The sequence below is a fragment of the Podarcis cretensis genome, assembly GCF_951804945.1.
Source record: "Podarcis cretensis genome assembly, chromosome: 3".
In the NCBI taxonomy this organism is placed as follows: Eukaryota; Metazoa; Chordata; class Lepidosauria; order Squamata; family Lacertidae; genus Podarcis; species Podarcis cretensis.
Window position 1 is genome coordinate 1,419,619 of NC_137172.1, and position 12,812 is coordinate 1,432,430.

Here is a 12,812-nt window from a genome sequence, read left to right on the forward strand (position 1 = left end):
TCCCTTAGGGGTCCCTTCCAACTCTACAATTCATTTGTAGTGCAGCTGAATACAGAGACAGGCAGATTCGGGGGGGGGGCGGTCCCTGCTCTCAGCTGACGGAATATTCTTGGCTCCTTTTCCCAGACCGACGGGGCCTCGGCGGTACTGCTGATGTCCGAAGAGAAGGCTTTAGCAATGGGGTACAAACCAAAGGCCTACCTCAGGTACGTGGGCATCCATCTTCTGCTTTTCCACACCCTCCCTTTTGAAAGTGTGGCAGGCCTTTCCCTCCGCTGTCTCCTCCCTCCAAGAACACCCAACTTATTTGCTTTTCTCCCTCAGGGATTTTGTGTACGTCTCCCAGGACCCAAAGGACCAGCTCCTGCTTGGGTATGTTGCAAATGGTTGCTCTTCTCCGTTGAAATACCTGAGGCTGCCTTTCCAGTCACACGCAGCCAGTTCTGCCCTCTCCCAAAGCTTCCTGGCTATATCCTTTCCTAGTTTGTTTATTTGTTGTGTTTATGGGACACGGGTGGCGCTGTGGGTTAAACCACAGAGCCTAGGACTTGCCGATTAGAAGGTCAGCGGTTCAAATCCCCACGACGGGGTGAGCTCCCGTTGCTCGGTCCCTGCTCCTGCCAACCTAGCAGTTCGAAAGCACGTCAAAGTTCAAGTAGATAAATAGGTACCGCTCCGGCGGGAAGGTAAACGGTGTTTCCGTGCGCTGCTCTGGTTCGCCAGAAGCGGCTTAGTCATTCTGGCCACATGACCCGGAAGCTGTACGCTGGCTCCCTCGGCCAATAAAGCGAGATGAGCGCCGCAACCCCAGAGTCGGTCAAGACTGGACCTAATGGTCAGGGGTCCCTTTACCTTTACCTATATTCCAACTTTTTTCTCCAAGGAGCTAAAGGTGATGTGCATGGCTCTCCCCTTCCTCGTTTAATGCACCACAACAGCCCTGAGAGGCAGGTTAGGCTGAGAGAAGGCAGAGACTGGACCCAGGTCACCCTGTGAGCTTCATGGCTGAGTGCGAATTTGAATCCCAGTCTCCCAGGTCCTACTCCAACACTCTAACCCAGGCATCCCCAAACTCGGCCCTCCAGCTGTTTTGGGACTACAGGTGAAACTCGGAAAATTAGAATATTGTGGAAAAGTTCATTTATTTCAGTTATTCAACTTAAAAGATGAAACAAATATATGAGACAGACTCATGACATGCAAAGCGAGATATGTCAAGCCTTATAACAAATGTTATAATTGTGATCTTATTGCGTACAGCTGATGAAAACCCCAAATTCACAGTCTCAGAAAATTAGAATATTAAATGAAATCAGCAAAACAAGGACTGCAAATAGAGCAATATTGGAGCTCTGAGAAGTAGAAGCATGCATATCTACTCAGTACTTGGTTTGGGCCCCTTTTGCATCAATTACTGCCTCAATGCGGCGTGGCATGGCTCTCCAAATCTCTTTTCTGATGAGAGCAGCTTTTGCATCTCATTTGGAAACCAAGGACTCAGAGTCTGGAGGAAGAATGGGGAGGCACACAATGCCAGATGCTTGAAGTCCAGTGTGAAGTTTCCACAGTCTGTGTTGATTTGGGGAGCCATGTCATCACAATATTCTAATTTTCTGAGTTTCACCTGTACAATTCCCATCATCCCTGACCACTGGTCCTGTCAGCTAGGAATGATGGGGGTTGTAGTCCTGAAACAGCTGATATATTTTTGCCAGCTTGACTGGGGTCATGTACCACCTATATATCATTTTCATAATATTTTCTTTCAACGCATTACATGCCGTAAACTTCATACCGGTGGTCCATAACTTTTCCCAGTCAGCAAACATGATATTATACTCAATGTCCTGTGCCCACTTTATCATAGCTGATTTAACCGTTTCATCCTGTGTATTCTACCTCAGCAGCAAGTTATACATTCTTGAAAGTAATTTAGTCTTAGGTTCTAACAGTTCTGTTTCCAATTTCGATTTTTCCACCTGGAATCCTAACTTTTTATCCAATTTAAAAGCCTCTTTAATCTGAGCGTAATGTAACCAATCTCGCACTTTATCTTTTAGTTTCTCCATACTCTGCAATCTCCAATTGTCTCCATCTCTTTCTAATATTTCCCAATACTTTGGCCATTTAACCTCCATATTGGGTCTTTTCACTGCTTTAGCTTCCATAGGTGATAACCGCCTCGGGGTCTTGTTTTCTAATAAGTCTTTATATTTTGTCCAGACATTAAACACTGCTTTCCTGACTATATGATTCTTGAAATTCTTATGAATCTTAACCTTGTCATACCACAAATATGCATGCCAACCAAAAGCATTGTTAAATCCTTCCAAGTCTAAGACATCAGCGTTTTCAAGAAGCAGCCAATCTTTCAGCCAGCAGAAAGCTGCTGATTCATGGTACAACCTTAAGTCTGGCAGGGCAAACCCCCCTCTTTCTTTAGCATCAGTTAATATTTTAAACTTAATTCTGGGCTTTTTGCCCTGCCAGACAAATTTAGAAATATCTCTTTGCCACCTCCCGAAACACTCCATTTTGTCCACAATCTGTAAAGTCTGAAAAAGAAACAGCATCCTTGGCAATACATTCATTTTTATAACAGCAATTCGGCCCAACAAGGAAAGTTTCAATCTTAACCAACTTTCTAAGTCCCTCTTGATTTCTAACCAACACTTTTCATAATTATCCTTAAATAGACTCAGATTTTTTGCTGTTATGTTCACCCCTAGATATTTTACTTTTTTCACCACATTTAATTCTGTCTCTTTCTGAAACCTTTCTGACTCTGAAGTTGTCAATTTTTTTTCCAGTACCTTAGTTTTTTGTTTATTTAATTTAAATCCCGCCACCCGACCAAACTCTTGGATCAGTTGTAATGCCCTTTTCGTACTGGATTCTGGCTCCTGTAAAGTCAAAACTAGGTCATCTGCAAAGGCTTTAAGTTTGTACTGTTTCGCTCCGACCTGAATTCCTTCCACCAACCGGTCCCCTCTAATCATATTCAGGAGCACCTCCAGGACCGAAATAAATAACAGAGGGGAAATAGGGCAACCTTGTCGTGTTCCTTTTTCAATTTTAAACTCTTCTGTCACCACATTGTTAACTATCAATTTAGCCTTTTGTTCTGAATAAATTGCATCTATCCCATTTTCAAAACCCCGTCCCACTCCCATCCCTTCCAGGTTTTTCTTCATAAACTTCCAAGAAATGTTGTCAAAGGCCTTCTCCGCATCTATAAATATTAACACTGCTCTTGTATTAATATTTGTTTGCAGAAGTTCCAAAATGTCAATAATATTCCTTGTGTTAGCAAACAAATGTCTTCCTGGGAGAAAGCCTGCCTGATCTTTATGGATCACATCACTTAAAACCTTTTTAAATCTGTTTGCTAGAATGTCTGCAAAAATTTTGTAATCCACATTGAGAAAGGAAATGGGGCGGTAGTTCTTAAGTTGTGTCTTTTCCAATTCTGATTTAGGTATCAATGTGATGAAAGCTTCTTTCCACGTTTCCGGTGCTTTCTTCCCCTCCATAATCTCATTGCAAACCTCCATTAGTGGGTATATCAAGTGATCTTTCAATGTCTTATAATATTTGGAGGTAAGCCCATCAGGCCCTGGGGATTTGCCCAGTTGCATATTCTGAATGGCAACTTCAATCTCTTGTAGTGTTATTTTACCGTTCAGGATTGATCTGTTTTCTTGGGACAACCTTGGTAGTCCATTCTTTATCAAAAATTGTTCTATCTCCGCCTCATCTTGCGGCCCTTGGGTATATAATTGTTTAAAATATCTCTGGAAGCACTTCCTAATGTCCACAGGGTTCTGAATATTTCTTCCTTCAATCTCTAGGTTAGTGATCGTATTTAATTTTTGTCTCTTTTTCAACTGCCATGCTAGCAGTTTTCCACATTTATTTGCCGAATCAAATGATCTTTGTTTCATCAACTTAACTTTCCACTCCACTTCCTGATTTATCAATTTGGAGTATTGTGCCTGGTGAAATTTAATTTCTTTCAAGATCTCCTTTGACTTCGGTTTCACTCTTAGCTTCTTCTCACAGTCTTTGATTTTCTCCAAAATCTTATCTTTTTTCTCATTTTGAGCTCTTTTCTTTGCAGCGTTCTGTTGTATCAGAAACCCCCTCATAACCGCCTTACTTGCATCCCAGGTGATTCTTTTTTCCACCATGGTGTTCAAATTTATCTCAGAATAGTCCTTCAAAGCTTTTTGGGCCTTTTTGGTAATCTCCTGATCTCTGAACAGGTTGTCATTCATCTTCCATCTAAAGGAGCCGGTTGGAATTAGTCTCATGTCCATCTTTACGGCATTATGGTCGGAGCAGGTCTTTGGGCAGATTTCCACCTTTCTCGTCTTAGGTGCCAGACCTCTAGTTATCCATATTTGGTCGATTCTTGTCCATGTCAGTTGGGCTTCAGAAAAGAATGTTCCCTCTCTTCCCAGGGGGTTCTTTGTCCTCCAAATGTCAATCAAGTCCATATTGTCAGTCAGTTCAAAAAAAGTTTTAGGTAGTCTGCCATCTTTTGTCACATTTAGGCTTTGAGACTTGTCCATATTGGTTGATGCCACCCCGTTCATATCTCCCATAATAATGATGTTGTCATAGTCCAGATAGTCCAGCATTGTCTCATGCAGCTTCTTATAAAATTCCAATTTCCCCTCATCTGGTGCGTAAATTCCCAATATCAAAAGCTTTTCTCCCTGATTCTGTATCTCAATAGCCAAAATTCTTCCTTGGTCATCTTTAAATAGAAATTTTGGTGACAGGCTCTCCTTTGCATATATCACCACTCCTCTTTTCTTAACTTGGTCCGAAGAGATATATTCTTGGCCTAATCTTTTATTTATTAGCACTTTTCTATGGAGCCTAGTCACGTGTGTTTCTTGCAAGCAGATAATGTCCAATTGTTCTTTTCTCAAATGTGAAAAATTCTTCTCCTCTTTTCCGGGGAATTGCAGCCATTAATGTTCTAACTCAGAAGTTGCAGAGACATCCTGAACAAATCTGTTATTTCTCTGGCGGTGGGAGCTTTTTCTCTGGATCTGCAGGTTCCAAGGGTGCAGGTGTAGATAGCGGTCCAGGCCCAAAGGGTGTTTCAATCCCTTTCTGAAGGTCCTCTCCGTAAGCAGTCAGAAATTTATCTTCAGCTGTTTTAATTTTAACCTTCTTCCCTCTGAAGGTAAAAGATAGTCCCTGGGGGAATTCCCACCTAAAAATAATTGAATTGCTCCTCAGCAATTTAACCAGTTCAAGATAGGTGGATCTAAGGTCCAGAAGTTGTTTCGGAATATCTTTGTAAAGTTCAGCTCTTGTACCCGAAATGTCCAGTGACTTTTCGTAGTGTAGGCCTAGTATTTTATCTCTTTCCTCCTTCGATCTCAGAATTATCAAACAATCTCTGGGCTTGTCTTTCCTTACCAACCTTCCAAATCTGAAAGCCGACACAATTTTAAAATCCTTTTCCTCCTCTAAAGGCCAGAATTTAGAAAATTCTTTAGTCAGGAACTCAATTAAATTTCCTTGTTCAAGTTCTGGTATTGACCTCAATCTTAAATTATTTTCCCGGTTCCGCAATTCTATCATAGACAATACATCTGTTGCTCGCCAACTTGTTTGTGCAGTGGTTTCACCTCTTGTTCTAGATTTTCAACTTTTTGGCTAGTTGCCTCAGCCAATTTGCGATTTTCTGCAGTGGCTTCAGATAGCTGTCCAATTGATTGTACGTTCAGAGCCACTTGTTCAGTTATTTTGTTTAAGCAGGCTGCATTTTGGTCAATCTTGGCCGTTTGTTCATCCACTTTCTTGTCCAGAGATTCCAATTTTTCAAAGATTTTCTCTAGAATTGAACCAGATGCTCCTGCAGCCATATCTTCCAACTGTAATTGCTCAGCTTCTTCTCCCCCTGCCGACGGCAGAGTAGGAACAGAAGATCTACGTGCCTGTGAGGCTAAGGCTAAGGTTGTTTGCCTAGTTCTTACTCTAGTCTCTTTTTTTTTTGCACCACTCATTCCAGTTTTGTCTAGTAATCAAGGTCAAACTGAGTTGTTCCCATGGGAAAGCAGCAGCCCAGAGAGTAAACAGTCAAATAAGAGGAAAGGAAAGAGAAAGTGAAATAAAGTCACAACTGTAAATCCAAAATCCTCTAGAAGGGAGCTCAGAATATCTTGAGGGAAGAAGCCAAGTCAATAAAAGTCAATAAAGTCCAGTTTAGTTTCCAGGAATCTTCAACTTAACTTATATTTAGCAGAGTTGGTTTAAAAGGCATTACATTGTCTCTAACAAGTGCCCAGAATGATGTTTCAATGTAACCAGTCCATAGACACTCAGGTTGCAACAAACCCCAATTACAAAGTGTCAAAGTCTGCAGTCTGACAGCTCTATTATTCAGGCAGTCCAAATACCTAGGCTTCTCAATAAAATTGTAATTCCAGAAGAAGAGGTTTAGCACAGTCCAAATAAAAAGAATAAATCACAAAGATAGTTAAAGTCCTCACTTTGCACAAAAGCAGCTTCAATAAATGCACAGATCAGTTATTTTTAACGCCTCTTCAAAGGCTCCAAACGTCGAAATCTTTTGCTTTGAAGTTTAAGCAGCAGCGGAAGACGGACTTCCTGTTTATATCTCTCCGCTTTTAGCCAAATTTATAATAGTTTTAGGCTCAGATTTTACAGTCTTTTCTTACTCATGGATTGTTGCTTTTTGAAGATCGAATATTTCCAGGAAAAAAGGTCAGCGCTCACCGACAGCGGCTGTGCGGCTTCACTCCACGGAAATAGCGATCGACTCACAGCGCTGCGATACCCCCTCCATGTTCCGGAGCCCCTTACGGGGTCCCTTCTGCATTTCTGGGGCCGCTTCTGGCGCCCGCCGAGTCCCACGACCACAGGCTCTTGCTACCTGTGGGTTTCCGATGCGGGTCTCCGCTTTGCCGTAGCGGACGACCCGTTTTCCGCGGAGCTTCCCCTTCACAACAAGAAGAGGACCGCCATTGCCGTTCGCGCCGCCTCCGGAAGTCCCTAATTTTCTGAGTTTCACCTGTACAATTCCCATCATCCCTGACCACTGGTCCTGTCAGCTAGGAATGATGGGGGTTGTAGTCCTGAAACAGCTGGAGGGCCGAGTTTGGGGTGCCTCCTCTAACCATTAGGCCACGCTGGCTCTCAGTGGGCAGTTCCGATATTCCTGGGGCAATTGGAGTTGGGCAGGTCCTGCAAGTAGCAGGGGCCCGAGGCAGGCAAGGCAGGGGCCACCCATCTCTTTGACTCTTGGGCATGCATGCCAGGCCCCATCTACTCTTTCCGTGGGGTGGGACTCATGTGGTTGACATCAGCCCCATCCCAGAGTCATTCAGGGGAGGCGGCCAAGTTGGAACAGGTGAATGCTGATTAGTGGCAAGAAATACCAGTTTGCCAACAACACCCGCGCCCCAGTTTGGGTGCCTGGATTTTGGAACTGAGGCCTTGAGGGAGGGGGGCAAGCCTGAGTCCTGGCAGCTCAGAGGAACTGCACAAAACCTTATTGCACTTTGGAGTGGTTCTGGTTGGGGTGTCACGATTCCTCCTGCCCACCCGCCCACATCTCAGTACAGTGGTACGTCTGGATGTGAACGGGATCCGTTCTGGAGCCCTGTTCGCATCCTGAAACAAACGCAACCCGCGTCTGCGCATGCACGGGTTGCGATTCGCTGCTTCCGCGCATGCACGCGACGTCATTTTGAGCGCATGCACGAGCGGCGAAACCCAGAAGTAATGCGCTCTGTTACTTCCGGGTTGCTGCAGAGCACAACCCGAAAACGCTCAATCTGAAGCTACTTCAACCCGAGGTGTGACTATATTGTTAGTGTCTTGTAGGCCTTAAGCAACTAAAAATAGCCCTGGGGTGCAAATTCAACCCAGAAGGGCTTTCTGGGTGCTGGCGAGACAGGCAGCGGCCCCCGGGGCTGGCCACTGCAAGCCTCCTCCCCAGGCGGGCAGCTCTTTCTGCACTCGCAGCCACTCTGAACGCCACTCTCCGTTCTGCTCCCCTCCCAGGCCAACCTACGCGACGCCCAAAGTCCTGGAAAGAGCCGGCTTAACAATGGCAGACATCGATGTCTTTGAATTCCACGAGGCCTTTGCAGTGAGTATTTCTGAAGAGGGGAGGCTGAGAGGCCATAGGACAGCCATCTTCAAACATCTGAAGGGCTGCCGTGTACAAGACTGAGCAAGCTTGCCGTCTCCGGCTTCAGAGGGTGGGACCTGGACCAGTGGTCTCCAATGGTGGACCCTCCTTCCTTTGAGGCTTTTAAAGAAAGATTACGTGACAGGGATTCCTGCCTTGCAGGGGGCTGGACTAGATGGCCCTTGGGGGTCCCTTCTGAGCCTACAGTTCTAGGCCTCTATTTTTCCCCCAGTAAGAAACATCCAATTAATACGTCCAATCATAATGCTCCAGTTCAAATAAAAAACTAAAATAAAAAACACCAAATTATAATTAGTAGTTTTTCGGAGCTCCCCATGGTCTGTATCTCTGAAGCATATCTCCATATCTTAGTCCTGCTTCTCCTTGTATCCATATTTTCCACATCTCAATTTTAACACTTCTACAATTCTAGGACTCTGTCTGCTGTTGCTGCCCAGAGCATCATCCTTCCTCTCCCTTTTCCCTCCTAGGGGCAGATTCTAGCTAATATGAAAGCAATGGATTCGGATTGGTTTGCCCAGAACTACATGGGCAGGAAGTCTAAGGTAAGGGGCCGATGTTGGCAGTTTTGCTGTGAATGCGTCTTCCTTTATAGCCTTCCCTTTGCCTTGCCTCTGGGTGGCGCTGTGGGTTAAACCACAGAGCCTAGGACTTGCCGATTAGAAGGTTGGCGGTTCAAATCCCTGCAACGGGATGAGCTCCCGTTACTCGGTCCTTGCTCCTGCCAACCTAGCAGTTTGAAAGCACGTCAAAGTGCAAGTAGATAAATAGGTACCGCCCTGGTGGGAAGGTAAACGGCGTTTCCGTGCGCTGCTCTGGTTCGCCAGAAGCAATTTAGTCCTGCTGGCCACATGACCTGGAAGCTGTATGCTGGCTCCCTCGGCCAATAAAGCGAGATGAGCACCACAACCCCAGAGTCGGCCACGACTGGACCTAATGGTCAGGGGTCCCTTTATCTTTTACCTTTTTGCCTTGCCTGCAAAATGGAAAGGGCCTAGGCTGAGGCAGCGTCATTGAAGAGTGGCTAGGGAAACTCAGCCAGATGGATGGGGTATAAATAATAAATTATTATTATTAATATTATTGAGGAGACGATGATTGGAGCTGGATCAGTGGCTCCCAAATCTTTCCCCAAGGACCACTTGAAAATGCACTGTGCTTGAAGCTGTGTGATTTTTAATGTAGTTTTATTGCTTCTTTTATTTATTTCATTGTATTACACAGTGAAGGGACACGGGTGGCACTGTGGGTAAAACCTCAGTGCCTAGGACTTGCCGATCGCATGGTCGGCGGTTCGAATCCCCGCGGCGGGGTGAGCTCCCGTCGTTCGGTCCCAGCTCCTGCCCACCTAGCAGTTCGAAAGCACCCTTAAGTGCAAGTAGATAAATAGGTACCGCTTTATAGCGGGAAGGTAAACGGCATTTCCGTGTGCTGCGCTGGTGCTGGCTCGCCAGAGCAGCTTCGTCACGCTGGCCACATGACCCGGAAGTGTCTCCGGGCAGCGCTGGCCCCCGGCCTCTTAAGTGAAATGGGCGCATAACCCTAGAGTCGGACACGACTGCCCCGTACGGGCAGGGGTACCTTTACCTTTACCTTACACAGTGAATTCTATGGAATTTAAATTGAACATGCGCTTCACCTATACACCACCTGAAGGAAACTGGCAGGCCACTAGTGGCCTGAGGACCACAGTTTGGGGAACCCCTGAACTCAGTACCCAGTTTTCAAGGCCAGGGCTTTCTCTCCCTTCTCACTGTCCCCACGGCTTGCCAGATCAGGGAGCGTTTGCTCCTTTGGGGGTCTTGATGCGGCTGACCTGGAAGGACCCCCTTGATCTTCCACTAGGAGCTGATCCTTCCCCACAATGGTGGTGCGTTTGGTAACTCGCACTCAGGGCCCTACTTTTCTCTTGCCTTCTGTTTGCAGGTCGGCGCTCCCCCTCTGGAGAAGTTCAACAACTGGGGTGGGTCCCTGTCCCTGGGACACCCCTTTGGGGCCACTGGCTGCCGCTTGGTCATGACCGCTGCCCACCGGCTGAAGAAGGAAGGAGGGCAGTACGGCCTAGTGGCCGCATGTGCCGCTGGAGGACAGGTAAGCCCAAGGAGCACCGCCACGCCTTCCCAGTGGGACTGCCACCTGCCTGCCTTGCAGGGTCTTGCTAAATAGCAGCCTTTGCTGTCCTCCTTTCCCAGAAATCCCACCACCTTCCTCCTTCCTGCCTCTCTGTGGGAGGGGAGAGGTTTGTTCCTCCACCTGCAGGTCCCTTAATGAATAAACCCTTTCCTGTTCCTCTTCTGCCTGCAGGGCCACGCCATGATCGTGGAGCGTTACCCACAGTAACCCCATCCAGGACTGTCTTCCTCTCGCCCTTCGTGACACAGCCGTCCCGCTTCAATGCGCTAATGCCAGAATCCCTCCCTGGTCCTTCCTCGAAAGGACGCCCAATGGCCTTTGTACATATTTTCTAGTAGCAGTTGGACCCTTGGAAGTTCTGCCTAGTCCATAGAGGGGGCCTTCTGCAGTTTATCTTCTGAAATGCAGGACACCTCCCCCTTGTATTCTTGCATGAGAACACGTTAAAGATTTGGAGTGCTCTGACTTCCGAAAGCAGGAGGAAGTCCAGAAATGAATGGTTCGGTTTTTTAAGTTAAGCCTGTTGCCGTTTTTCAGTAGGGTTTTCGATCTGAACTGCAGTCAACTGGGATATTTAATTTTTCCCAAGGGGTGAGGGCTCAGCACGAAGGAAGTGGACTGTTAACAAAGGTGGAGCGTTTGTGTCTCCACACCTGTGCCTTAATAAATGAGAGATACAAGGTGGGCATGGCAAGTGTGTGTCTTATTCTCTCCAGTTATTTCCACGGTCCTTGAGGGGGCAGGCAGCCTGCAACAGACACCCCACCACTACCAACATTACAATGGGGATTCCTCAGAGCTCAAGTCTCTTGGCTCCTGCAGAGTGATATCGGCTCACGGGGGGGGGGGAATCTGTTTGCTTCAGCCATTATTATACCCCACCATTCCATCCACAGGGGTTCAGCTATTCTCTACCATCATTTAATTCTTGTAAGCGCTTACAGTGATATTCCTTTATTGATTCATTCATTCATTACATTTCTAGCCCCCTATTTTTTCTCCAAGGAGCTGAAGGTGACGCACATGGCGGGTTCCCCCCTCCAAATTTAATCCCCACAACAACTCTGTGAGGCAGTGACCAGCCCAAGCTCACCCCGTGAGTTTCACAGCCCAAGTCCCACATGCTAACCACTATACAGCACCTGCTTTTAACACCAGCTTGCTCTTAAAAGTTATTAAGTTTATTTACTGCCTTCATCCATAGATCTCAGGTTCACAACGTAAAAATGTAAGATAAAAAACACAAAATATATAAGAAAAATAAGAAAGAAACCTGATAACTCCCCCTCCACGCACAAAACACATTTAAAAGGATATCGGATGTTAGTCAGCCCAAGGCTTGGTTGAAAGAGAACATTTTCAGCTGGCACCTGAAGGTGTATAATGAAGGGGCCAGGTGAGCCTCCCAGGGCAGAGCGTTCCACAAACTGCAGAAAAGGCCTGATCCTGTGTTGTCCTTCTGAAGTCCCGCTGCTGGCATGGTGCCCATGGTTGTAGGCGAAAGCGGGTGGCAAAACTGGCTTCCCACATTTCATAAAAGGAACTTTTGCTCCTGGTTTCCAAAAGCTCCAATATGTTTTTGACCAGGCAGGGAGGAGGAGGGTGGCAAGCCAAGAGCCCTTTTCTACTGCCCAAAGCTGTGGGGTTGGAAGATGACAAGAATTTATTTTAATTTAAAAAAAACACACACAATACACAACCCTCTTCTGTCCTCCAAGCCAGCTTTGCTCTCTAACTTCCCACCCTAAATCCAAAGCCAGGCATCTTGTTTACAATACAAAAAGTGGGGCTTTGTACTGGGCCCCCAGACTTGAGGTACGACTCTATTGAGATTTGAGATTTGCAAGGGGTTATGTGTAAGAGTGGGTGGGACGCAGGTGGCGCTGTGGATTAAGCCACAGAGCCCAGGATTTGCCGATCAGAAGGTCGGTTGTTCAAATCCCCATGATGGGGTCCCTTTACCTTTATATGTAAGAGATGCAGGCACTGGGGCTGCACTCCCACAGGAGACACAGCTGCTGTGCTTTGCCCCCCACCCAGCTAGGAGAGAATCGCTCTGCACCTTTTACTAGTGACCCGCCTTGAAGGGAGTTGAGCTCTGTCACTGCACCTCCTTATAATAATATATTATTTCTACCCCGCCCATCTGGCTGGGTTTCCAACAGAAGGTTAAAAATACATTAAAGGTAAAGGTAACGGGACCCCTGACCATTAGGTCCAGTCGTGGACGACTGGGGTTGCGGCGCTCATCTCACTTCACCGGCCGAGGGAGCTGGCGTACAGCTTCCAGGTCATGTGGCCAGCATGACTAAGCCCCTTCTGGCAAACCAGAGCAGCGCACGGAAACGCCGTTTACCTTCCCGCTGGAGCGGTACCTATTTACTTGCACTTTGACATGCTTTGGAACTGCTAGGTTGTCAGGAGCAGGGACCGAGCAACGGGAGCTCAACCCGTCACGGGGATTCAAACCGCCGAC

General features: G+C 46.6%; 1 protein-coding gene across 1 annotated transcript in view; it reads left to right on the forward strand.

The window, feature by feature from the left end:
* HADHB (hydroxyacyl-CoA dehydrogenase trifunctional multienzyme complex subunit beta) overlaps positions 1-11,020 on the forward strand; it is a 30,133-nt gene extending 19,113 nt beyond the window's left edge. Inside the window, exons 11-16 of the mRNA XM_079968825.1 lie at positions 127-206; positions 325-372; positions 8,053-8,140; positions 8,674-8,748; positions 10,130-10,294; positions 10,508-11,020. Coding sequence (XP_079824951.1) covers positions 127-206; positions 325-372; positions 8,053-8,140; positions 8,674-8,748; positions 10,130-10,294; positions 10,508-10,543 — 492 coding nt within the window. The 3' untranslated portion in view covers positions 10,544-11,020. The remainder of the gene's footprint in view (positions 1-126; positions 207-324; positions 373-8,052; positions 8,141-8,673; positions 8,749-10,129; positions 10,295-10,507) is intronic.
* The last annotated feature ends 1,792 nt before the right edge of the window (positions 11,021-12,812 follow it).